Below are 27,816 nucleotides of genomic sequence, written 5' to 3' on the forward strand. Positions count from 1 at the left end.
GAAAGAACTGAAAACTGCTGTTCACAAACGCTCTCCATCCAACCTCACTGAGCTCGAGCTGTTTTGCAAGGAGGAATGGGAAAAAATGTCAGTCTCTCGATGTGCAAAACTGATAGAGACATACCCCAAGCGACTTACAGCTGTAATCGCAGCAAAAGGTGGCGCTACAAAGTATTAACTTAAGGGGGCTGAATAATTTTGCACGCCCAATTTTTCAGTTTTTGATTTGTTAAAAAAGTTTGAAATATCCAATAAATGTCGTTCCACTTCATGATTGTGTCCCACTTGTTGTTGATTCTTCACAAAAAAATACAGTTTTATATCTTTATGTTTGAAGCCTGAAATGTGGCAAAAGGTCGCAAAGTTCAAGGGGGCCGAATACTTTCGCAAGGCACTGTATATATATATAATCTACTCGCTATTTATACTGTGAATGGTAAATGTCTGATGATATTTATAGGTCCCTTCACCATGGCAACTCAAATAAAATGTTATTAGTCACATGTACCGAATACAACAGGTGTACTAGACCATACAGTGAAATGCTTAGGAGACAGTCTGCTCTTAGGAGACAATCTGCTCTTAGGAGACAGTCTGCTCTTAGGAGACAGTCTGCTCTTAGGAGACAATCTGCTCTTAGGAGACAGTCTGCTCTTAGGAGACAGTCTGCTCTTAGTAGACAATCTGCTCTTAGGAGACAATCTGCTCTTAGGAGACAATCTGCTCTTAGGAGAGACAATCTTCTCTTAGGAGACAGTCTGCTCTTAGGAGACAGTCTGGTCTTAGGAGACAGTCTGCTCTTAGGAGACAATCTGCTCTTAGGAGACAGTCTGGTCTTAGGAGACAGTCTGGTCTTAGGAGACAGTCTGGTCTTAAGAGACAGTCTGCTCTTAGGAGACAATCTGCTCTTAGGAGACAGTCTGCTCTTAGGAGAGACAATCTTCTCTTAGGAGACAATCTGCTCTTAGGAGACAGTCTGCTCTTAGGAGACAGTCTGGTCTTAGGAGACAATCTGCTCTTAGGAGACAATCTGCTCTTAGGAGACAATCTGTTCTTAGGAGACAGTCTGCTCTTAGGAGACAATCTGCTCTTAGGAGAGACAATCTTCTCTTAGGAGAGACAATCTGCTCTTAGGAGACAGTCTGGTCTTAGGAGACAGTCTGCTCTTAGGAGACAATCTGCTCTTAGGAGACAGTCTGGTCTTAGGAGACAGTCTGGTCTTAGGAGACAATCTGCTCTTAGGAGACAATCTGCTCTTAGGAGACAATCTGCTCTCTCCTTTCTTCAGTGTATCTCTATGCTTTTTAAAAACAGTAAAACAGTCAATAGTGACAAAACATTTATTAACTTTCTTGAACTGACAATATATAAATATGTCTGTCTTTCGAAACGCAGACAGATGGAATTTATTGACTTCCTTTTTCCTTTTCAGGAGAGACTGAGTTACATCGGACCAGAGGAATTCATCCAGGCGTTTGAGAAGAAAGACCCTCTTGATAATGATAAGGTATGTGTAATGCTCCGGGTGTCGTGGGTGTGGAGTCAAACGCAGGAGACAGAGAGTGCAATGCTGTGCGTCTTTGATAGCACCAACGCCAAACACAGGGAATCAAAATGTACAACGGAAACAATCACGACCAGGCACTAACACGTACCTCTACAACAGAGCCGAAGGTTACACTGAAATAATCCCGCACAGCAACCAGGCGGGCCCGGCTGTCTAATAAAGACAAACTAATTAAACATAAACAGGTGCTACCAATAAACATACAAGGAGCGGGAGGAAAAACAATCAGTGGCAGCTAATAGGCCGGTGACGACGACCGCCGAGCGCCACCCGCCCGGGAAGGGGAACCACCCTCGGTCGGACTCGTGACAGTATTGTCCTCAATAGGTCACTGGTATGTTATGCAACAGGCTACAGTTGGCTATCACCGTGTGTTGTTATACATTATACAACGGGTGGGTCTAATCCTAGAAGGCGATTGGTTAAAACCGCATTCCACCTGGTGTCTATTCTATGCTACCACCGGCTAAAGCGTTGAAATGCCTATTTACTCTGTTCCATCTGACTGCGCAATCCAATGTCTCAACAGCCCAGCCAGGCAATTTATAAACTTGATCTCCACTATAAAAAGCATCTAGACATTATCTCACATTTATTTTAGACGAGCAATTGGTTTTCAACATTGGAAATTTATATAAACCTTGCTGTCTGTCTCTGTGACATTTGCAACATTGTTCCAAAATTGTAATTCCATCTCCAGCTGCCCCATAGTAATGAACGTGTAGGGGTCGAGACAAGACAGACACGCAGCCTTTCTCAGCCAATCGAAATCACGAATCAGCATCATTTTTATTGACATGTATAGAGAAATGTCAATGGAAAAAAACAAAGTAAATTGAAACAAAATGCAGGTAGTTTACAGTCTCTTGAAGTCTTTCCAGCTTCAGTTTGAAGTGATTGTGTTAGCTGTGTTGTTGGCTAGCTCCTCTGAACAACAGTGTCCTGACGAGAAAGTACAGTTTCTATGCCAGGTGACAATGCTCATTATTAGCTCATTGTTATGAATGAATTCAAATAGATGTCACTAGAAAACAGCTTAAATAAATGCAAATGAAGCTACATTTCTGTTATTCTGGCTACGCTGTTTGACCTGACTGTAAATTAGCGTTAGTTGGCTAGCTAGCAAGCAAGGGATAAGAACGCTGCCAGCCAGACTGGATCGCATCCATAGATACAGAACCAAAAAGACTGAACGACTGGGTCGCGCCCATAGATACAGAACCAAAAAGACTGAACGACTGAGTCGCATCCATAGATACAGAACCAAAAAGACTGAACGACTGGGTCGCGTCCATAGATACAGAACCAAAAAGACTGAACGACTGGGTCGCGTCCATAGATACAGAACCAAAAAGACTGAACGACTGAGTCGCGTCCATAGATACAGAACACAAAGACTGAACGACTGAGTCGCGTCCATAGATACAGAACCAAAAAGACTGAACGACTGAGTCGCGTCCATAGATACAGAACCAAAAAGACTGAACGACTGGGTCGCGCCCATAGATACAGAACCAAAAAGACTGAACGACTGGGTCGCGCCCATAGATACAGAACCAAAAAGACTGAACGACTGGGTCGCGCCCATAGATACAGAACCAAAAAGACTGAACGACTGAGTCGCGCCCATAGATACAGAACCAAAAAGACTGAACGACTGGGTCGCGCCCATAGATACAGAACCAAAAAGACTGAACGACTGAGTCAACCAAACCAATAGAACGAACGACCAGCCGGCCTGGGTAGCAACCCTAGAATTGTTATCGACTATATCTCGTGGAAGGATGAAATAGTATAAATTAATTAATTACAAATAAAGTTGAATGAAAATAGGTCAATCATTATTTGATTATGTTGGTAATCCTGTTGTATAGAAGTGATAATGCCCTCGAAGCTGGTGTTGGGAGGATATAATATATATATATATTATATTGGCACAGTTTTGGTCGCAGTTGCACGTTTTGTTGTAACAACAAATTGCCAACGTCTGACCTGCGAATTCGTTGTTCTTTCGATATGGCCCATGCACTGATTGAGTTTGACAACCCTGGTCTAGCGTATCTATTTACATAGCAAGCCAAAAAGCTAACAAGAAATGTGAATTGCTTTGCTAGCTAGCGATGCTGAACTTGAACGACTGTTATTCCACAGTTGGCATATCTCTTAGCTGTCAATCAAATGTATTTGGCATCGATCATGGGGGGGGGGGGGGGGGGCAGCAGTGGTGTATAGTACTTAAGTGAAAATACTTTAAAGTACTACATAAGTACTACATAAGTACTACATAAGTACTACATAAGTACTACATAAGTACTACATAATACATTTTTTGGTGTATCTGTACTTTACTTTACTATTTATATATTGGACAACTTTTACTCCACTACATTTCCAAAGACAATAATGTACTTTTTACTCCATACATTTTCCCTGACTGTCACGCCCTGGTCTTAGTATTTTGTGTTTTCTTTATTATTTTGGTCAGGCCAGGCCATGTGACATGGGTTATTTATGCGGTGTGTTTTTGTCTTGGGGTTTTGTAGGTTATGGGATTGTGGTATAGTAGAGTTGTCTAGGTAAGTCTATGGTTGCCTGGAGTGGTTCTCAATCAGAGGCAGGTGTTTATCGTCGTCTCTGATTGGGAACCATATTTAGGCAGCCATATTCTTTGAGTGTTTGGTGGGTGATTGTTCCTGTCTCTGTGTTTGTTTGCACCAGATAAGGTTGTGTTGGTTTTTCAAGTTACGTTTATTGTTTTTGTATTGTTTGTTATCATCTTTATTAAAGATGTTTAATAATAACCACGCTGCATTTTGGTCCGATCTACACCTCCTCTTCAGAGGAAGAGGAGGAAGAAAACCTTAACCCTGACATCCAAAATGACTCTTTATTGATGTAGAATTTGTACAAATGCCTTAAATATACTTAAATATACTTAATTCCCAAACGTTTTATGAATTTATTAACGAAAATTGCTCGCTTCTCAAAAAAAAAAGGGAAAAAATGTGTTGTGTTCTAATGTGGCTAAAATGCTGTCAGTTACACTTTAACTGAACTTATATTATCTCATCGAACAAAAAGTATAAGATCTGTACTAATAAGCCTGTTTTAACCTCAGAAATTATTTTCGGCATATGTCCCAAAACCCCATTCTTTTCCCCATAGCGATGTCCAACGAACCAGAGGTAGAAAATTATAAGTCATTTCCGTTTTGTAGGACTAGAAGCTAGCGATCGCTATAAGGTAGACCCAAGTATGTGTTGTCCCTCTTCCTCTTCTGTCTGTCTGGAGGGCATAGAATGCTTGGGCCGTATTGCCTAGCAACCACTCAGCTACAGAACCCAAGAGTTTTGGGAGGCTGCGTGGAGCTTGTGTGTGTCTACTCACCAGTGTTTTTGCTGCTAGGCAACAAAGAGACTTTGGGGGGACGGGGGGAGGTTAGTGCTCCTTCTATTGTGCCTTGGGCTATACCTCTACATCCACTTCCAAAGGGTTGGGGATGGGGTATGTGTGTGTGTTAATGTGTGAGGGTGTGGGGGTGTGGGGGGACCACTGTGGAGAGAGCTACGTGAAGGCTGAAGGAATGTTTGGTATCAGAATCAGAGAGAAATCCTCATCACAGCTCTGCTCAATAATGTGAATAGCTAGCTAGCTGACACCCTGATGGTGTGACTCAGAGCATAGTGCCAAGTCTGCATTAATAGTCTAACTACGAAAACAACTATAAAGCCTATACACCCATCTGAGGATCTAGGTTCACGCTTGAAATAAAATGACAGAATGTTGAACTGTTTTACTCATTTTGTTGTTGGCAAAAATACCTAAAATGGAAAAAAAAAAATAAGGTAAGTATTGCTAATGAAATGCTATTGTTGTTAATGCTAATTAAATGTTAAGCTATCTATGCCATCTTAATGCTAATGAAATGGCTGTGTTTATCTCCACAGAGCTGTTTCAGCGATCACAAGAAGACTAGCAACCTGGAGGCGTATGTAGAGTGGTTCAACAGACTCAGCTTCATGGTGGCCACAGAGATCTGCATGGTGTGTAGCTAGTGAACTAGCATTTAGCCTATTGCAGCTAAGCTAATTTAGCTAGTGTTACCTTGGTTATTGTCACGTATCTTTTTACTTTTTAACCTGAGGGTTTATTTTACGCTTTTTGTTGTTGTTGTTGACTTGTTGTTGTTGACTTGTTGTTGTTGTTGACTTGTTGACTTGTTGTTGTTGACTTGTTGTTGTTGTTGTTGACTTGTTGTTGTTGTTGACTTGTTGTTGTTGTTGACTTGTTGTTGACTTGTTGTTGTTGTTGTTGTTGTTGACTTGTTGTTGTTGTTGACTTGTTGTTGTTGATGTGACAGCCCGTAAAGAAGAAGAAGCAGCGAGCGCGAGTCATGGAGTTCTTCATCGACGTGGCGCGGGAGTGCTTCAACATCGGCAACTTCAACTCCCTCATGGCCATTATCTGTAAGTGTTGTTGTTGTTGTTGTTTTCTATTTGTTTTTTTGTTTTTTTTCACCCTCCCCCACCCTTGTCACAATTCACTCCTCTTGCTCACTTGCTATACACACAAAAGGCTTTTTTTTTGTTGACTACAGTCAGGAAATTTAATCAGTAAAAGCAATTTGTTGTTCAGCAAGATTTTTACCTTCCAAATCCATATAATACTCCTAACCCGAAACGACATCACCTTAAAAGTATTTCAAATGTTGCTTATTTATTTATTTTGTGCTGAAGTTGTCCTATAAAAGTGACCCATTTGACCATAGAAATGGTCCTTAACCTGAGTAGAGAAGGGGAACGTTCAACTTTAATTGATCATCTTGAGCAGAGTGACTCTAGCCCAGGGGCAAGGAAACCTTTTTCATGCGGGAGTGCCACTTTTACAATTTGTCTTACAGTTTCTACCAATCTGCATGCCGATTATGATTTTCATTTGCACACATTGGCTTGGAACAGTTTAATTTAATTTATAATAATACGTCTCAAAATCATTGTCATGTTGTTTGTTAATCTAAATTTTTATCTAAATGAAAATTATATAAATAGAAATGAATCTATTGTAAGAGATTCTGCCTCTGCCAATGGACACATTGTATGATAGGCTACACCTTTAGCCATTGGCAGCTAAAGAACCCAGAATTCAGAGACCTAGATACCAAATGCAAGTAACTTCTATTGACCAACTAGATAAAAGTTGGTCAGACCTAAAGGCTGGGGTGGAGGGGGAGGGGTGGTGGAGGGGCAGTTGGTCAGGCCTAAATGCTGGGGTGGAGGGGAAGGGGTGGTGGAGGGGCAGTTGGTCAGGCCTAAATGCTGGGGTGGAGGGGGAGGGGTGGTGGAGGGGCAGTTGGTCAGACCTGAATGCTGGGGTGGGGTGGTGGAGGGGCAGTTGGTCAGGCCTAAATGCTGGGGTGGGGTGGTGGAGGGGCAGTTGGTCAGGCCTAAATGCTGGGGTGGAGAGGGTGGGGTGGTGGAGGGGCAGTTGGTCAGGCCTAAATGCTGGGGTGGAGGGGGAGGGGCAGTTGGTCAGGCCTAAATGCTGGGGTGGGGTGGTGGAGGGGCAGTTGGTCAGACCTAAATGCTGGGGTGGAGTGGTGGAGGGGCAGTTGGTCAGGCCTAAATGCTGGGGTGGAGGGGAAGGGGTGGTGGAGGGGCAGTTGGTCAGGCCTAAATGCTGGGGTGGAGGGGGAGGGGTGGTGGAGGGGCAGTTGGTCAGACCTGAATGCTGGGGTGGGGTGGTGGAGGGGCAGTTGGTCAGGCCTAAATGCTGGGGTGGGGTGGTGGAGGGGCAGTTGGTCAGGCCTAAATGCTGGGGTGGAGAGGGTGGGGTGGTGGAGGGGCAGTTGGTCAGGCCTAAATGCTGGGGTGGAGGGGGAGGGGCAGTTGGTCAGGCCTAAATGCTGGGGTGGGGTGGTGGAGGGGCAGTTGGTCAGGCCTAAATGCTGGGGTGGGGTGGTGGAGGGGCAGTTGGTCAGGCCTAAATGCTGGGGTGGGGTGGTGGAGGGGCAGTTGGTCAGGCCTAAATGCTGGGGTGGAGGGGGTGGGGTGGTGGAGGGGCAGTTGGTCAGGCCTAAATGCTGGGGTGGAGGGGGTGGGGTGGTGGAGGGGCAGTTGGTCAGACCTAAATGGTGGGGTGGTGGAGGGGCAGTTGGTCAGGCCTAAATGCTGGGGTGGAGGGGGAGGGGTGGTGGAGGGGCAGTTGGTCAGGCCTAAATGCTGGGGTGGGGTGGTGGAGGGGCAGTTGGTTAGACCTAAATGCTGGGGTGGAGTGGTGGAGGGGCAGTTGGTCAGGCCTAAATGCTGGGGTGGAGGGGGAGGGGTGGTGGAGGGGCAGTTGGTCAGGCCTAAATGCTGGGGTGGAGGGGCAGTTGGTCAAACCTAAATGCTGGGGTGGGGTGGTGGAGGGGCAGTTGGTCAGGCCTAAATGCTGGGGTGGGGTGGTGGAGGGGCAGTTGGTCAGGCCTAAATGAGGGGGTGGGGTGGTGGAGGGGCAGTTGGTCAGGCCTAAATGCTGGGGTGGGGTGGTGGAGGGGCAGTTGGTCAGGCCTAAATGCTGGGGTGGGGTGGTGGAGGGGCAGTTGGTCAGGCCTAAATGCTGGGGTGGAGGGGGTGGGGTGGTGGAGGGGCAGTTGGTCAGGCCTAAATGCTGGGGTGGAGGGGGTGGGGTGGTGGAGGGGCAGTTGGTCAGACCTAAATGCTGGGGTGGGGTGGTGGAGGGGCAGTTGGTCAGGCCTAAATGCTGGGGTGGAGGGGGAGGGGTGGTGGAGGGACAGTTGGTCAGGCCTAAATGCTGGGGTGGGGTGGTGGAGGGGCAGTTGGTCAGACCTAAAGGCTGGGGTGGGGTGGTGGAGGGGCAGCTGGTCAGGCCTACACAAACACCCATATTAGACCGATGTTCAGCACTGACCAGGGAGGGAGAGAGGGAGGTGTTGGCGGGCATGCCAAGGGAAGGCGGAAAGGTTAGGGATGGAGGGAGGGAGGGGACTGTAGGGGAGTCAGAGCCAGCTGTCCCAGCCTTAGCCCCTCTTTCCCAGGAGTCTCCAGGGACCTAGAGATGGAGCCGCGGAGGGTTAACAAGAAAAGACCAAACAAGTCCCTGGGAAAATGGGCTTAGTCTCTTTCTGTCTGGCTGCTGCGGTTAGTGTGTGTAGTGGGGCAGTGTGTGGTGTGTAGTGTATTGTAGTGTGTAGTGTAGCGTGTAGTGTAGTGTGTGGTGTGTAGTGTATTGTAGTGTGTAGTGTAGCGTGTGTGTGTATTAGACTGGACATGTTTACAGAGACTGACTTGCCAACATTCTCTCACAGCATTTAGAAGGCCTTGTTGTTCCCTCTAGAAATCATAGTCTAACATTATTTACAAAGAATCTCAGAGTGCTGATATAGGATCTGTTTTGCCTTTAAGATTCTTGATCTATATATGTCTTTCATGACACACACAGTCCCATGATTATCATATGGGAAGCAGAGTGATTATCATATGGGAAGCAGAGTGATTACCAAATGGGAAGCAGAGTGATTACCATATGGGAAGCAGAGTGATTACCATATGGGAAGCAGAGTGATTACCATATGGGAAGCAGAGTGGTTACCATACGGGAAGCAGAGTGATTACCATATGGGAAGCAGAGTGATTACCATATGGGAAGCAGAGTGTTTGTCTAATTTGTCGGCCATCTTGCTCTCTGCAGCTGGGATGAACATGAGTCCTGTGTCTCGACTGAAGAAGACCTGGAGCAAAATCAAGACGGACAAGTTTGACATCTTGGAGGTATATGCACGTATACACACACACACACACACACACACACACACACACACACACACACACTTTCATTGTCACTTGCTGCATGTAGTGTCATGCACTTGATCTCATGCATCACACAATCTAGCAACAGAAATGAAAAGGCAGCTAGGGCTTAGTTAACCTTCCCATGTTATCCTGTAAGCCTAGTGGACTGCCTCTGAGCTGTTGGAAGTAGCTCCATGGTGATGGAGGAGGAAGAGGCAGGTCCTGGGGGATGGGTAGCCCTAGACATTGAGCTCTACCTGGGGCTGAGATAACACTGAGCTCCCTGGGAGTTTGTGGAGGAACCAGATATAGAAGGGGGCCTTCCAGTCAGGAGATGTGAAGTAGCAGAGATTAAAGAGATAAACCAGGTTGGGCCCCAGTGGAATCCAGGAGCCATCAAAGGAGCAGGTTTCTCTCTCTCTTTCTCTTCTCTCTCACTCTGTGTCTCTGTATTTTCTCTGTCCTCTCTCTCTCTCTCTCTCTCTCTCTCTCTGTCCTCTCTCTCTCTCTCTCTCTCTCTGTCCTCTCTCTCTCTCTCTCTGTCCTCTCTCTCTCTCTCTCTCTCTGTCTCTCTCTCTCTGTCTCTCTCTCTTTGTTTCTCTCTGTCTCTGTCCTCTGTCTCTCTCTCTCTCTCTGTCTCTCTCTGTCTCTGTCCTCTCTCTCTTTCTCTCTCTCTCTCTCTGTCTCTCTCTGTCTCTGTCCTCTCTCTCTGTCTCTGTCTCTCTCTGTCTCTGTCCTCTCTCTCTCTCTCTCTCTCTCTCTCTCTCTCTGTCTCTCTCTCTCTGTTTCTCTCTCTCTGTCTCTCTCTCTCTCTCTGTCTCTCTCTGTCTCTGTCCTCTCTCTCTGTCTCTGTCTCTCTCTGTCTCTGTCCTCTCTCTCTCTCTCTCTCTCTCTCTCTCTCTGTCTCTCTCTCTCTGTTTCTCTCTGTCTCTCTCTGTCTGTGATGTTGGTGGCTGTGGTGTTAGGTTATTGTCCTCCCTCTGTGTTGATTGAGGTCAGAGTGCTGGTAGACTGGTTTGATGGCTCCATCTGTCTTGCTGCATATGTGTGCCTGCAGTTGATTTGACAGGGTTGGTTTATGTGTGACTGTGAGTGATTGGTTGAGTCATCGAGATGCAATGAAAGGGGAGTGGTGAGGTGGATGGGTTCAGATTTTCCTGTATGAAGGGTAGACCATCGCTCCAAAGCCTGGCCAACAACTAACTAATCACCATATTTGAACCCAAACCATTTGTTTACATTTACCAAAAGTAGTGATGCAATCAATATACACTGAACAAGTCCGTTAAGAACAAATTCTTTTTTTCAATGACGGCCTACCGGGGAACAGTGAGTTAACTGCCTTGTTCAGGGGGCAGAACGACAGATTTGTACCTTGTCAGCTCGGGGATTCGATCATGCAACCTTTACAGTTACTAGTCCAACACTCTAACCACTAGGCTACCTGCTGGTTACTAGTCCAACGCTCTAACCACTAGGCTACCTGCTGGTTACTAGTCCAACGCTCTAACCACTAGGCTACCTGCTGGTTACTAGTCCAACGCTCTAACCACTAGGCTACCTGCTGGTTACTAGTCCAACACTAACCACTAGGCTACCTGCCTCTAACCACTAGGCTACCTGCTGGTTACTAGTCCAACACTAACCACTAGGCTACCTGCTGGTTACTAGTCCAACACTCTAACCACTAGGCTACCTGCTGGTTACTAGTCCAACGCTCTAACCACTAGGCTACCTGCTGGTTACTAGTCCAACACTCTAACCACTAGGCTACCTGCTGGTTACTAGTCCAACGCTCTAACCACTAGGCTACCTGCTGGTTACTAGTCCAACGCTCTAACCACTAGGCTACCTGCTGGTTACTAGTCCAACGCTCTAACCACTAGGCTACCTGCTGGTTACTAGTCCAACACTCTAACCACTAGGCTACCTGCCTCTAACCACTAGGCTACCTGCCTCTAACCACTAGGCTACCTGCTGGTTACTAGTCCAACACTCTAACCACTAGACTACCTGCTGGTTACTAGTCCAACACTCTAACCACTAGGATACCTGCTGGTTACTAGTCCAACACTCTAACCACTAGGCTACCTGCTGGTTACTAGTCCAACACTCTAACCACTAGGATACCTGCTGGTTACTAGTCCAACACTCTAACCACTAGGCTACCTGCTGGTTACTAGTCCAACACTCTAACGACTAGGCTACCTGCTGGTTACTAGTCCAACACTCTAACCACTAGGCTACCTGCCTCTAACCACTAGGCTACCTGCTGGTTACTAGTCCAACCCTCTAACCACTAGGCTACCTGCTGGTTACTAGTCCAACACTCTAACCACTAGGCTACCTGCTGGTTACTAGTCAATCAATCAATCAATCAATCAAATTTATTTTATATAGCCCTTCGTACATCAGCTGATATCTCAAAGTGCTGTACAGAAACCCAGCCTAAAACCCCAAACAGCAAGCAATGCAGGTGAAGAAGCACGGTGGCTAGGAAAAACTCCCTAGAAAGGCCAAAACCTAGGAAGAAACCTAGAGAGGAACCAGGCTATGTGGGGTGGCCAGTCCTCTTCTGGCTGTGCCGGGTGGAGATTATAACAAAACATGGTCAAGATGTTCAAATGTTCATAAATGACCAGCATGGTCGAATAATAATAAGGCAGAATAGTTGAAACTGGAGCAGCAGCACAGTCAGGTGGACTGGGGACAGCAAGGAGTCATCATGTCAGGTATTCCTGGGGCATGGTCCTAGGGCTCAGGTCCTCCGAGAGAGAGAAAGAAAGAGAGAATTAGAGAGAGCATATGTGGGATGGCCAGTCCTCTTCTGGCTGTGCCGGGTGGAGATTATAACAGAACATGGCCAAGATGTTCAAATGTTCATAAATGATCAGCATGGTCGAATAATAATAAGGCAGAACAGTTGAAACTGGAGCAGCAGCACAGCCAGGTGGACTGGGGACAGCAAGGAGTCATCATGTCAGGTAGTCCTGGGGCATGGTCCTAGGGCTCAGGTCCTCCGAGAGAGAGAAAGAGAGAAGGAGAGAATTAGAGAACGCACACTTAGATTCACACAGGACACCGAATAGGACAGGAGAAGTACTCCAGATATAACAAACTGACCCTAGCCCCCCGACACATAAACTACTGCAGCATAAATACTGGAGGCTGAGACAGGAGGGGTCAGGAGACACTGTGGCCCACTCCGAGGACACCCCCGGACAGGGCCAAACAGGAAGGATATAACCCCACCCACTTTGCCAAAGCACAGCCCCCACACCACTAGAGGGATATCTTCAACCACCAACATACCATCCTGAGACAAGGCTGAGTATAGCCCACAAAGACCTCCGCCACGGCACAACTTAAGGGGGGGGGGGGGGGGGGCGCCAACCCAGACAGGATGACCACATCAGTGACTCAACCCACTCAGGTGACGCACCCCCTCCAGGGACGGCATGAGAGAGCCCCAGTAAAGCCAGTGACTCAGCCCCTGTAATAGGGTTAGAGGCAGAGAATCCCAGTGGAAAGAGGGGAACCGGCCAGGCAGAGACAGCAAGGGTGGTTCGTTGCTCCAGAGCCTTTCCGTTCACCCTCCCACTCCTGGGCCAGACTACACTCAATCATATGACCCACTGAAGAGATGAGTCTTCAGTAGAGACTTAAAGGTTGAGACCGAGTTTGCGTCTCTGACATGGGTAGGCAGACCGTTCCATAAAAATGGAGCTCTATAGGAGAAAGCCCTGCCTCCAGCTGTTTGCTTAAAAATTCTAGGGACAATTAGGAGGCCTGCGTCTTGTGACCGTAGCGTACGTGTAGGTATGTACGGCAGGACCAAATCAGAGAGATAGATAGGAGCAAGCCCATGTAATGCTTTGTAGGTTAGCAGTAAAACCTTGAAATCAGCCCTTGCTTTGACAGGAAGCCAGTGTAGAGAGGCTAGCACTGGAGTAATATGATCAAATTTTTTGGTTCTAGTCAGGATTCTAGCAGCCGTATTTAGCACTAACTGAAGTTTATTTAGTGCTTTATCCGGGTAGCCGGAAAGTAGAGCATTGCAGTAGTCTAACCTGGAAGTGACAAAAGCATGGATTAATTTTTCTGCATCATTTTTGGACAGAAAGTTCCTGATTTTTGCAATGTTACGTAGATGGAAAAAAGCTGTCCTTGAAATGGTCTTGATATGTTCTTCAAAAGAGAGATCAGGGTCCAGAGTAACGCCGAGGTCCTTCACAGTTTTATTTGAGACGACTGTACAACCATTAAGATTAATTGTCAGATTCAACACTCTAACCACTAGGCTACCTGCTGGTTACTAGTCCAACCCTCTAACCACTAGGCTATACCTGCTGGTTACTAGTCCAACCCTCTGACCACTAGGCTACCTGCTGGTTACTAGTCCAACACTCTGACCACTAGGCTACCTGCTGGTTACTAGTCCAACACTCTAACCACTAGGATACCTGCTGGTTACTAGTCCAACACTCTAACCACTAGGCTACCTGCTGGTTACTAGTCCAACACTCTAACCACTAGGCTACCTGCTGGTTACTAGTCCAACGTTCTAACCACTAGGCTACCTGCTGGTTACTAGTCCAACACTCTAACCACTAGGCTACCTGCCTCTAACCACTAGGCTACCTGCTGGTTACTAGTCCAACCCTCTAACCACTAGGATACCTGCTGGTTACTAGTCCAACACTCTAACCACTAGGCTACCTGCTGGTTACTAGTCCAACACTCTAACCACTAGGCTACCTGCTGGTTACTAGTCCAACCCTCTAACCACTAGGCTATACCTGCTGGTTACTAGTCCAACCCTCTAACCACTAGGCTACCTGCTGGTTACTAGTCCAACCCTCTAACCACTAGGCTACCTGCTGGTTACTAGTCCAACGCTCTGACCACTAGGCTAACTGCTGGTTACTAGTCCAACGCTCTGACCACTAGGCTATACCTGCTGGTTACTAGTCCAACGCTCTGACCACTAGGCTAACTGCTGGTTACTAGTCCAACGCTCTGACCACTAGGCTAACTGCTGGTTACTAGTCCAACGCTCTAACCACTAGGCTAACTGCTGGTTACTAGTCCAACACTCTAACCACTAGGCTACCTGCTGGTTACTAGTCCAACCCTCTAACCACTAGGATACCTGCTGGTTACTAGTCCAACACTCTAACCACTAGGCTACCTGCTGGTTACTAGTCCAACACTCTAACCACTAGGCTACCTGCTGGTTACTAGTCCAACCCTCTAACCACTAGGCTATACCTGCTGGTTACTAGTCCAACCCTCTAACCACTAGGCTATACCTGCTGGTTACTAGTCCAACGCTCTAACCACTAGGCTACCTGCTGGTTACTAGTCCAACGCTCTAACCACTAGGCTACCTGCTGGTTACTAGTCCAACACTCTAACCACTAGGCTATACCTGCTGGTTACTAGTCCAACGCTCTAACCACTAGGCTACCTGCTGGTTACTAGTCCAACACTCTAACCACTAGGCTACCTGCTGGTTACTAGTCCAACCCTCTAACCACTAGTCTACCTGCTGGTTACTAGTCCAACGCTCTAACCACTAGGCTACCTGCTGGTTACTAGTCCAACGCTCTAACCACTAGGCTACCTGCTGGTTACTAGTCCAACGCTCTAACCACTAGGCTACCTGCTGGTTACTAGTCCAACACTCTAACCACTAGGCTATACCTGCTGGTTACTAGTCCAACGCTCTAACCACTAGGCTACCTGCTGGTTACTAGTCCAACACTCTAACCACTAGGCTACCTGCTGGTTACTAGTCCAACCCTCTAACCACTAGTCTACCTGCTGGTTACTAGTCCAACGCTCTAACCACTAGGCTACCTGCTGGTTACTAGTCCAACGCTCTAACCACTAGGCTATACCTGCTGGTTACTAGTCCAACGCTCTAACCACTAGGCTACCTGCTGGTTACTAGTCCAACGCTCTAACCACTAGGCTATACCTGCTGGTTACTAGTCCAACGCTCTAACCACTAGGCTACCTGCTGGTTACTAGTCCAACCCTCTAACCACTAGGCTATACCTGCTGGTTACTAGTCCAACGCTCTAACCACTAGGCTACCTGCTGGTTACTAGTCCAACCCTCTAACCACTAGGCTACGCTGCCGCCTCATATGATGAGGAAGATGAACTCAAAGATGAACTGAATCATAGGATCTCCATCTCACTGTCTGAAGATGTAGTTAGAACCAATATTTCATCTGAGAGCTATCAGAGTGGCACAGCATTTCAGTGCTAGAGGTCGTCACTACAGACCTTGGTTCGATTCCAGGCTGTATCACACAACCGGTTGTGATTGGGAGTCCCATAGGGCGGCGCACAATTTTTTTGCCCATGGTCGTCCGTGTTAGGGTTTGGCCCGGGGTAATAGATGGTCGCCTCATTGTGTTCCCACAGGAATGTGTCGGACTCTGTTTCGTTCATTAGTGAGCTCTGTTCTTTAACTAACTTTGCCGGGTTAAATAAATAAATACAAAATTGAAATCCGGCTGCTATACTGGCGTTATAATGCTAATCTTTCTCTCCAGCTCCAGATGGATCCTTCCGGTAACTTCTACAACTACAGAACAGCGTTTAGAGGAGCGACGCAGAGGTCCAGAACAGCCAACAGCACTAGAGAGAAGGTGAGCTTCCATACATTCTAGAAGAAAAATAAACGCACATCTGCTGGCTAACGGAGTAGAAAGCTTGAACATAAAGGAGAACACTCAAAGAGCTCAGATGGAGAAAAAAAATACATACTTTCGATACATTCACACGCATCTGAGATTCAAGGCCTGTATTTATAAGGTATCTTAGAGCCGGTGAGCAGATCTAGGAACAGTGTTGCGTTTTTTTTTTTTTTAGATTGTAATGAATAAGATGACACGGACAGGGTGGATCTGATCCAAGATCAGGACATCTTTTCTGAGACGCTGATCCTGATGCCTTCAGTTGTGGAGTCTCTTCAGGCAGATTTTTCCTCATCAGCCCTTGGATTCAACCCTCAACCCTCTAAGTAGCTGGCCTGCCTCTCTAAACCCCCAACCGCCCAGTTACTGGCTCGCCTCTCTAAACCCCCAACCCCCCAGTTACTGGCTCGCCTCTCTAAACCCCCGACCCCCCAGTTACTTGCTCGCCTCTCTAAACCCCCAACCCCCCAGTTACTGGCCTGCCTCTCTAAACCCCCAACCGCCCAGTTACTGGCTCGCCTCTCTAAACCCCCAACCCCCCAGTTACTGGCTCTCCTCTCTAAACCCCCAACCCCCCAGTTACTGGCTCGCCTCTCTAAACCCCCAACCCCCCAGTTACTGGCCTGCCTCTCTAAACCCCCAACCGCCCAGTTACTGGCTCGCCTCTCTAAACCCCCAACCCCCCAGTTACTGGCTCGCCTCTCTAAACCCCCAACCCCCCAGTTACTGGCCCGCCTCTCTAAACCCCCAACCCCCCAGTTACTGGCCCGCCTCTCTAAACCCCCAACCCCCCAGTTACTGGCCGGCCTCTCTAAACCCCCAACCCCCCAGTTACTGGCCCGCCTCTCTAAACCCCCAACCCCCCAGTTACTGGCCCGCCTCTCTAAACCCCCAACCCCCCAGTTACTGGCCCGCCTCTCTAAACCCCCAACCCCCCCAGTTACTGGCCCGCCTCTCTAAACCCCCAACCCCCCCAGTTACTGGCCGCCTCTCTAAACCCCCAACCCCCCAGTTACTGGCCCACCTCTCTAAACCCCCAACCCCCTAGTTACTGGCCCGCCTCTCTAAACCCGCCACCCCTCCATTTCAGACCGAGACAGTTTAGTGATTCTGATGTAGATTCTGATCTCTCCAAATGGTGGGAACGTTCTCTGTTCTCTCTGGCTGTCTGAATTATCCCAGAACCCATTTCTCTGTTCTCTCTGGTTGTCTGAATTATCCCAGAACCCATTTCTCTGTTCTCTCTGGTTGTCTGAATTATCCCAGAACCCATTTCTCTGTTCTCTCTGGTTGTCTGAATTATCCCAGAACCCATTTCTCTGTTCTCTCTGGCTGTCTGAATTATCCCAGAACCCATTTCTCTGTTCTCTCTGGTTGTCTGAATGATCCCAGAACCCATTTCTCTGTTCTCTCTGGTTGTCTGAATTATCCCAGAACCCATTTCTCTGTTCCCTTTGGCTGTCTGAATTATCCCAGAACCCACTAAGTGTGTGATTTGTCCAGCTGCACCAATTAAAATGTTTCTGACATTTATGTAAAAAAAGTAAAACGGCTGTTTTTGAAGTGTTTGACACACACTGTGCTCTACTTGGCCCAGAAGACTAACAAACAGTCCGTCTCTCTCACAACTGATAAGCAGCAATTAATTATTACATAAAGTGGAGGTCTGTATCGTCAGTGTCTTTCATGTAACCAGAAAACAAGTGGAGGGAATTTGTTGGGAATGAGAAGAACTTGATAAACATTCCAGAACGGCACTACAGTGTGGCCATCGGTTGGTCTGCTTCGATCTTGTTATCTCTGCTCAGTGTTGTCGTGTTATTGGCACTAAAACACAATGAACTCTTGAGGTCTTCGGTTCAGTTGGGACATCATACATAACAAGAACTCTGAAGCAGATAAGTCAAAAGGTGAAGCCATGAATAGGTCAGCTGAGAGCTGGTTCTGGTATTGACGTCAGAGAGACAACGTGAAGGGCCTCATTTACTAATCCGTCAGAAATATGTTCAGTTCCTTTTCAGGAATGGAAAAAGAAACATGGCCGCCTGCCAGCTCACATAATGTTCTCTGTCTCTCTCTCTCTCTCTCAGTTGACGGTTGGCTCAAGCAGTGTCAATATGATTGGGTTAGCTAAGGGTTCACTGTCAACGTTTAATGGGTTAGCTGAGTGTTTCTTTTAGGGAAGGGAGGAGGGGAGAGGGGGATTTAGCTATGTGTGTGGAAATGTGTGTGGAAATGTGTTGAAGAGCCCGGGTTGGCTGCTCAGACAGACAGTGAGGGGGTCATAAGACAGAATGTTCCAAATTCCCAGGCAGAACACTGGAATGTTCCAAACTCCAAGGGAGAACACTGGAATGTTCCAAATTCCCAGGCAGAACACTGGAATGTTCCAAACTCCCAGGCAGAACACTGGAACGTTCCAAATTCCCAGGGAGAACACTGGAATGTTCCAAATTCCCAGGCAGAACACTGGAATGTTCCAAACTCCCAGGCAGAACACTGGAATGTTCCAAACTCCCAGGCAGAACACTGGAATGTTCCAAACTCCCAGGCAGAACACTGGAATGTTCCAAACTCCCAGGCAGAACACTGGAATGTTCCAAACTCCCAGGCAGAACACTGGAATGTTCCAAATTCCCAGGCAGAACACTGGAATGTTCCAAACTCCCAGGCAGAACACTGGAATGTTCAAAACTCCCAGGCAGAACACTGGAATGTTCCAAACTCCCAGGCAGAACACTGGAATGTTCCAAACTCCCAGGCAGAACACTGGAATGTTCCAAACTCCCAGGCAGAACACTGGAATGTTCCAAACTCCCAGGCAGAACACTGGAATGTTCCAAACTCCCAGGCAGAACACTGGAATGTTCCAAACTCCCAGGCAGAACACTGGAATGTTCCAAATTCCCAGGCAGAACACTGGAATGTTCCTTCTTGTTCTTGTGACTTCTTCATCTAATGAGGGTTTGTTTATGGGTCAAATAAAAACAAGTATATTTACACATGTCCCCAGGGCTCTAAAGTACAACCAGTTTGGTTTGCATATTTATTTAACTAGGCAAGTCAGTTAAGAACAAATTGTTATTTTCAATGACGGCCTAGGAACAGTGGGTTAACTGGTCTAGGAACAGTGGGTTAACTGGTCTAGGAACAGTGGGTTAACTGCCTGTTCCGTGGCAGAATGACAGATTTGTACCTTGTCAGTTTGGGGATTTGAACGTTTTACCTTCTTAGCTAGCTAGCTAACAACCTGGTAACTTTATCAGTATATCCAAACATTTGGGACACAGAAAGGAAAAGGGACAGCTTCTTCAGGAAATGACATATCTCTTACATGTTGTCATCTCATAACATGATGCTCTTAAAGGGACAGTGTTTTCTGTGTAACCGTCTCAATAGGAAAAATAGGGATTTTATATCATGTAGAAACCTAACATTCCACAAATGACTTTTTAATTTCAATGACTGATATTTGTATCAACATTTTTTTAGCTTAAAAAAAAAAAATGTATTTGAGTTACATATTAGTTCCTAGGGGCACAACATATTAGTTCCTAGGGGCACAACATATTAGTTCCTAGGGGCACAACATATTGGGGCATAGGGGCACAACATATCTAGATATAGGCTCCTCATACTCATCTCTGGACCTCGAAGCCAGTTCCACTAATTTTTCTTATTTTCTTCATTGTTCCCCTCTAAACAGGGACTGTTTTAGACTTGGGACACGATACCAGGTGTGTACAATTAATGATCAGGTAGAACAGGAAGCCAACAGGCCCCGTACCTCTTTTAAGGTAACAGTTGAATACCGTTGATATAGGCTATATCTCAATCAATGTCAAAAAGAAAACTTTTTTTTTTTTCTGGTGCTCCTACATTTTTATGTTGTGCTGCTAACTTTTTAAAGTATGGAGCACTAGTGCTACCAATTACAAAATGTGTATAATTTAGAGCCCTGCACACGCCATAGCAGATGTGGACTTTCTTTGTGGGGGGGGGGGGGCACTGGTCTTGTGGTAATGTTGTTTATACAACATGTTTTCTCTCCTCTCATTCTCCCACTTTGTCCTCTGTCCTCTGTTCAGAGCTGTTCTGGGTTTACAGAGGGGCCTCAGTGTCACGGAGAGCAGAGAGAGAGCAGAGAGAGAGCAGAGAGAGAGCAGAGAGAGAGCAGAAAGAGAGCAGAGAGAGAGCAGAGAGAGAGCAGAGAGAGAGCAGAGAGAGAGCAGAGAGAGAGCAGAGAGAGAGCAGAGAGAGAGCAGAGAGAGAGCAGAGAGAGAGCAGAGAGAGAGCAGAGAGAGAGCAGAGAGAGAGCAGAGAGAGAGCAGAGAGAGAGCAGAGAGAGAGCAGAGAGAGAGCAGAGAGAGAGCAGAGAGAGAGCAGAGAGAGAGCAGAGAGAGAGCAGAAAGACTGACATCATTTGGTACATTCTGTGTTGTTTACTTTATTCAATTTGATTAGAATGACACGTTGGGCAGTTGAGGAGCAGTTGATATAAAACTCAAGCGGAACGTCACATGGTTGTTGATCAGTGCTTCATCGCACACTGTATTACACTGTTCCCTCACAGAGCTGGCCTGTATTCCCTCACAGAGCTGGCCTGTTTTCCCTCACAGAGCTGGCCTGTATTCCCTCACAGAGCTGGCCTGTTTTCCCTCACAGAGCTGGCCTGTTTTCCCTCACAGAGCTGGCCTGTATTCCCTCACAGAGCTGGCCTGTATTCCCTCACAGAGCTGGCCTGTTTTCCCTCACAGAGCTGGCCTGTTTTCCCTCACAGAGCTGGCCTGTATTCCCTCACAGAGCTGGCCTGTATTCCCTCACAGAGCTGGCCTGTTTTCCCTCACAGAGCTGGCCTGTATTCCCTCACAGAGCTGGCCTGTATTCCCTCACAGAGCTGGCCTGTATTCCCTCACAGAGCTGGCCTGTATTCCCTCACAGAGCTGGCCTGTATTCCCTCACAGAGCTGGCCTGTATTCCCTCACAGAGCTGGCCTGTATTCCCTCACAGAGCTGGCCTGTTTTCCTGGTCCCCCCTGTCTTTTTCATTTTGATCTAATTCCTGACATTTAATCCTAGTAAAAATTCCCTGTTTTAGGTCAGTTAGGATCACCACTTTATTTTAAGAATGTGAAATGTCAGAATAATAGTAGAGATAATTATTTATTTCAGCTTTTATTTCTTTCATCACATCACAGTGGGTCAGAAGTTTACATACACTCAATTAGTATTTGGGCTATTTGACCAAGAAGGAGAGTGATTGAGTGCTGCATCAGATGACCTGGCCTCCACAATCACCCGACTTCAACCCAGTTGAGATGGTATGGGATGAGTTTGATCGCAGAGTGAAGGAAAGCATCCAACAAGTGCTCAGCATATGTGGGAACTCCTTCGAGACGGTTGGAAAAGCATTCCAGGTGAAGCTGGTTGAGAGAATGCCAAGAGTGTGCAAAACTGTCATCAAGGCCAAGGATGGCTACTTTGAAGAATCTCAAATCTAAAATATAGTTTGATTTGTGTAACACTTTTTTTTGGTTACTACATGATTCCATAATGTGTTATTTCATAGTTTTGATGTCTCCACTATTATTCTACAATGTAGAAAATAGTAAAACTACAGGAAAACCCTTGAATGAGTAGCTGTGTCCAAACTTTTGACTGGTACTGTGTATATAATTGTTTTAGCACAATGGCATGGAAAGAGTTCTCATGTTCTCATGTTCTTATGTTCTCATGTTCTTATGTTCTCTCTGATCCAGTTTATATAAGAGATTACCGTTGATAGGAAAGTAGAAAGTAGGCAATGAAAAGGACAGTGGATATTTGGGCGAGAGGCATCTTCTAGGATGTTACATATTGAAATAGAATCAACACCCATCACATAACATTGACTTGGATGGTAATGTCTGTTCTAGTCAATCTATTTCTATGCTATGTTACCTAACAAACCCTCCGTCTCCCATTGAGTAAACCAGTAAACCGCTTCCTCTGTTCTGCTGTCAAGCTCCCGATGGGCTGCAATGCGCTCAACGCTCTCCTCTTGTGGAATAACAGTGAAAGGTGCTTGAAGCCAACAGTCAATCACATAACAATGGAACACAGACCAGCACTCGATTTGATTCAGTTGCAATCAGTTGCAAATTGAAGATTTGTTTATTTTATTTTATTTAGTCAAGGCAACATGTCCTGCTAGAACTATCCTGTCCATCTCTCCACCCACCAGACCAGAGTGGTTAGGAACTATCCTGTCCATCTCTCCACCCACCAGACCAGAGTGGTTAGGAACTATCCTGTCCATCTCTCCACCCACCAGACCAGAGTGGTTAGGAACTATCCTGTCCATCTCTCCACCCACCAGACCAGAGTGGTTAGGAACTATCCTGTCCATCTCTCCACCCACCAGACCAGAGTGGTTAGGAACTATCCTGTCCATCTCTCCACCCACCAGACCAGAGTGGTTAGGAACTATCCTGTCCATCTCTCCACCCACCAGACCAGAGTGGTTAGGAACTATCCTGTCCATCTCTCCACCCACCAGACCAGAGTGGTTAGGAACTATCCTGTCCATCTCTCCACCAGACCAGAGTGGTTAGGAACTATCCTGTCCATCTCTCCACCCACCAGACCAGAGTGGTTAGGAACTATCCTGTCCATCTCTCCACCAGACCAGAGTGGTTAGGAACTATCCTGTCCATCTCTCCACCAGACCAGAGTGGTTAGGAACTATCCTGTCCATCTCTCCACCAGACCAGAGTGGTTAGAAACTATCCTGTCCATCTCTCCACCAGACCAGAGTGGTTAGGAACTATCCTGTCCATCTCTCCACCAGACCAGAGTGGTTAGGAACTATCCTGTCCATCTCTCCACCAGACCAGAGTGGTTAGGAGCTATCCTGTCCATCTCTCCACCAGACCAGAGTGGTTAGGAACGATCCTGTCCATCTCTCCACCAGACCAGAGTGGTTAGGAACGATCCTGTCCATCTCTCCACCAGACCAGAGTGGTTAGGAACGATCCTGTCCATCTCTCCACCAGACCAGAGTGGTTAGGAACTATCCTGTCCATCTCTCCACCAGACCAGAGTGGTTAGAACAGACACTGTTCTCGTTGTGTGTGAACCATGGTGTGGACCGTGTGTGTGTCTCTGTTACCTGATGCCTGGGATAGGGCCAACTCAAACCTCTCTGTTACCTAATGCCTGGGATAGGGCCAACTCAAACCTCTCTGTTACCTAAAGCCTGGGATAGGGCCAACTCAAACCTCTCTGTTACCTAAAGCCTGGAATAGGGCCAACTCACACCTCTCTGTTACCTAAAGCCTGGGATAGGGCCAACTCAAACCTCTCTGTTACCTAATGCCTGGGATAGGGCCAACTCAAACCTCTCTGTTACCTAATGCCTGGGATAGGGCCAACTCAAACCTCTCTGTTACCTGATGCCTGGGATAGGGCCAACCCAAACCTCTCTGTTACCTAAAGCTCTGTGGTGACGTGGCTCTGAATGATTGAAGGGATGGTGATCTGAAAACCTGCTCAGCACCTCCTGACGTCTCTCTCTGGGTGAAGTAGGGAATTTGTTGACAGGTGTTTTTGTGATGATTAACATGTAAACCTCATTACATTAACCTGACTCCTGTAACCTGACCCCTGTAACCTGACCCCTGTAACCTGACTCCTGTAACCTGACTCCTGTAACCTGACCCCTGTAACCTGACCCCTTGTAACCTGACCCCTGTAACCTGACTCCTGTAACCTGACTGCTGTTTTAAATTCTCCTCTCTTCTCTTTCTGTTCTCTCTCATCTCTCTTCTCTTTCTGTTCTCTCTCTCTTCTCTTTCTGTTCTCTCTCATCTCTCTATCTTCTCTCTTCTCTATCTTCTCTCTCAGATCGTCATCCCGTTCTTCAGCCTACTGATCAAAGACATCTATTTCCTGAACGAGGGATGTTCCAACAGGATGCAGAATGGCCATGTAAACTTTGAGGTGCGTTTGGGAAACAGCTTGTTGTTTGTAAGGAAATCCCCAAACTTGGCCAAATTAGTTTGGCCCACCAGAGACTTCCAGAATGACCTTGTGTTTTTATGAATAATATTTTTTCGGGGGAGGGTTTGGTTCACTACTGAGGTTTACATTTTGACAAGGGTTTGTCCACCTCAGTAATAAGATGAAGTAAGGTTGTTACGTAACCCAGATCCAGCAGTTTCAGAAATGTCCCATTGCTAAAAGGAGACCGTTTGCACACCAACATATTTACAGTACATAGTAACGGAAAAGGACTTTATTTTTATTTTTTCTTCCCCAATAACTGACAGAGAATGAGGAAGTAAGACATCTGCACTGCAGTGGAATTAAGACTTTATCATTGGAGACCGTATACATAGTCTAGAAAACAGTCATCAGGGCAGACAGTCATCAGGGCAGACAGTCATCAGGGCAGACAGTCATCAGGGCAGACAGTCATCAGGGCAGGCAAGTCATCAGGGCAGACAAGTCATCAGGGCAGACAAGTCATCGGGGCAGACAAGTCATCGGGGCAGACAGTCATCGGGGCAGACAGTCATCGGGGCAGACAGTCATCGGGGCAGACAGTCATCGGGGCAGACAGTCATCAGGGCAGGCAAGTCATCAGGGTAGACAGTCATCAGGGCAGACAGTCATCAGGGCAGCCAAGTCTTCGGGGCAGACAAGTCATCGGGGCAGACAAGTCATCGGGGCAGACGGTCATCGGGGCAGACGGTCATCGGGGCAGACGGTCATCAGGGCAGACAGTCATCAGGGCAGACAGTCATCAGGGCAGACAGTCATCAGGGCAGACAGTCATCAGGGCAGACAGTCATCAGGGCAGACAGTCATCAGGGCAGACAGTCATCAGGGCAGACAGTCATCAGGGCAGACAGTCATCAGGGCAGACAGTCATCAGGGCAGACAGTCATCAGGGCAGACAGTCATCAGGGCAGACAAGTCATCAGGGCAGACAGTCATCTATGTTGGGTCAACGTTGCGTTCCTCTATGTTGGGTCAACGTTGCATTCATCTATGTTGGGTCAACGTTGCATTCATCTATGTTGGGTCAACGTTGCATTCATCTATGTTGGGTCAACATTGCATTCATCTATGTTGGGTCAACGTTGCATTCATCTATGTTGGGTCAACATTGCATTCCTCTATGTTGGGTCAACGTTGCATTCATCTATGTTGGGTCAACGTTGCATTCATCTATGTTGGGTCAACGTTGCATTCATGTTTTATTGTTGTTTTTCAGAAATTCTGGGAGATGGCGAAGCGGGTCAGCGAGTTCATGGTTTGGAAGAAGGTGGAGTGTCCGTTTGAGAAGGACCGTAAGATCCTCCAGTATCTGCTCACCGCACCGGTCTTCAGCGAGGACAGTATGTACACCCCTCATCTCCCCCTTAACTCCACAATGCTGCTCTTACGTTGTATAAGTTCAATGTACCAAAATTATTATATCATTTTAAACTAAATCAACTCAGGAAAGAGTACGCTAGATATGTCCGCTATACTTCAACGTTCAGTGTTCTCCTCCAGGTTGTATGTGCTGTATGATAATGTGGATATGACGTTCTGTCTCCTCTCAGCTCTGTGTCTGGCCTCCTATGACAGTGATGCTGATGGTTCTCTCTCCTCTCAGCTCTGTGTCTGGCCTCCTATGACAGTGATGCTGGTGGTTCTCTCTCCTCTCAGCTCTGTGTCTGGCCTCCAATGACAGTGATGCTGATGGTTCTCTCTCCTCTCAGCTCTGTGTCTGGCCTCCAATGACAGTGATGCTGATGGTTCTCTCTGTTCTCTCCTCTCAGCTCTGTGTCTGGCCTCCTATGACAGTGATGCTGATGGTTCTCTCTGTTCTCTCTCTCCTCTCAGCTCTGTGTCTGGCCTCCTATGACAGTGATGCTGATGGTTCTCTCTCCTCTCAGCTCTGTGTCTGGCCTCCTATGACAGTGATGCTGGTGGTTCTCTCTCCTCTCAGATCTGTGTCTGGCCTCCAATGACAGTGATGCTGATGGTTCTCTCTCCTCTCAGCTCTGTGTCTGGCCTCCAATGACAGTGATGCTGATGGTTCTCTCTGTTCTCTCCTCTCAGCTCTGTGTCTGGCCTCCTATGACAGTGATGCTGATGGTTCTCTCTGTTCTCTCTCTCCTCTCAGCTCTGTGTCTGGCCTCCTATGACAGTGAAGGCCCTGAGAATAATATGGAGAAGGACAGATGGAAGTCTTTGAGGTATGTACCCTCCCCGGGGTGATGTTTGTACGCGTGTACCCCTAGGGTCAGTCCCAATGCGACAAAATCTGTCCCATTACTCCAGACTGGTGTAGTTTCTCTCTCTCCCCCCACTGAGACTCCAGACTGGTGTAGTTTCTCTCTCTCCCCCCACTGAGACTCCAGACTGGTGTAGTTTCTCTCTCTCCCCCCACTGAGACTCCAGACTGGTGTAGTTTCTCTCTTTCTCCCCCCACTGAGACACCAGACTGGTGTAGTTTCTCTCTCTCTCCCCCCACTGAGACTCCAGACTGGTGTAGTTTCTCTCTTTCTCCCCCCACTGAGACTCCAGACTGGTGTAGTTTCTCTCTCTCCCCCCACTGAGACTCCAGACTGGTGTAGTTTCTCTTTCTCCCCCCACTGAGACTCCAGACTGGTGTAGTTTCTCTCTCTCCCCCACTGAGACTCCAGACTGGTGTAGTTTCTCTCTCTCCCCCCACTGAGACTCCAGACTGGTGTAGTTTCTCTCTCTCTCCCCCCACTGAGACCCCAGACTGGTGTAGTTTCTCTCTCTCTCCCCCCACTGAGACACCAGACTGGTGTAGTTTCTCTTTCTCCCCCCACTGAGACTCCAGACTGGTGTAGTTTCTCTCTCTACCCCCCACTGAGACTCCAGACTGGTGTAGTTTCTCTCTCTCTCCCCCCACTGAGACTCCAGACTGGTGTAGTTTCTCTCTCTCCCCCCACTGAGACTCCAGACTGGTGTAGTTTCTCTCTCTCTCCCCCCACTGAGACACCAGACTGGTGTAGTTTCTCTCTCTCTCCCCCCACTGAGACTCCAGACTGGTGTAGTTTCTCTCTCTCTCCCCCCACTGAGACTCCAGACTGGTGTAGTTTCTCTTTCTCCCCCCACTGAGACTCCAGACTGGTGTAGCTTCTCTCTCTCCCCCCACTGAGACTCCAGACTGGTGTAGCTTCTCTTTCTCCCCCCACTGAGACTCCAGACTGGGTCTAATCCTGGATGCTGATTGGTTAAAACCGCATTCCAGCTGGTGTCTATTCCACAAGTTACCACCGGCTAAATCTATGACGTTAAAATGCCTATTTACTCTGTTCCATCTGACAGCGCAATCCAATGTCTTAACGGCCCAGCCAGGCAATTTATAAACTTGATCTCCACTATAAAAAGCATCTAGACATTATCTCACATTTCTTTTAGACGAGCAATTGGTTTTCAACAGCGGAGATTTGTAAAACCTTGCTGTCTGTCTCTGACGTGCAACATTGTTTCAATATTGTAATTCGATCTTCCAGCTGTCCCATAGTAATGAACGTGTAGGTGTCGGGACGAGACAGACAGGCAGCTTTTCTCAGCCAGCCAATCATGACCCTGTATTATTTGTTATGGATATATATTAATAAATGTCAATAGGAAAACATTAAATGCAGCTAGTTTGCTGTCATTCCAGCTTCAGTTTGAAGTGGTTGTGTTAGCTATATAGTTGGCTATCTCTTCTGAACAGTGACCTGGCAAGAA

At 47.2% G+C, this 27,816-nt stretch overlaps 1 protein-coding gene across 2 annotated transcripts in view; it reads left to right on the plus strand.

The window, feature by feature from the left end:
• The window catches only part of rasgef1ba (RasGEF domain family, member 1Ba), a 70,335-nt gene that overhangs the window by 37,379 nt on the left and 5,140 nt on the right, over positions 1–27,816 (plus strand). Inside the window, exons 6-13 of one of the 2 annotated variants that reach the window (XM_036936503.2) lie at positions 1,433–1,507; positions 5,515–5,610; positions 5,928–6,033; positions 9,257–9,336; positions 15,926–16,021; positions 23,953–24,048; positions 25,328–25,451; positions 26,228–26,300. In XM_036936503.2, coding sequence (XP_036792398.2) covers positions 1,433–1,507; positions 5,515–5,610; positions 5,928–6,033; positions 9,257–9,336; positions 15,926–16,021; positions 23,953–24,048; positions 25,328–25,451; positions 26,228–26,300 — 746 coding nt within the window. Of the gene's footprint in view, positions 1–1,432; positions 1,508–5,514; positions 5,611–5,927; positions 6,034–9,256; positions 9,337–15,925; positions 16,022–23,952; positions 24,049–25,327; positions 25,452–25,661; positions 25,836–26,227; positions 26,301–27,816 lie in introns of those variants that run through there. The other variant, XM_090191249.1, reaches the window with a different exon arrangement.

The sequence above is a fragment of the Oncorhynchus mykiss genome, chromosome 11 (genome assembly GCF_057628025.1).
Source record: "Oncorhynchus mykiss isolate SJ-2025 chromosome 11, ASM5762802v1, whole genome shotgun sequence".
Lineage (NCBI taxonomy): Eukaryota > Metazoa > Chordata > Actinopteri > Salmoniformes > Salmonidae > Oncorhynchus > Oncorhynchus mykiss.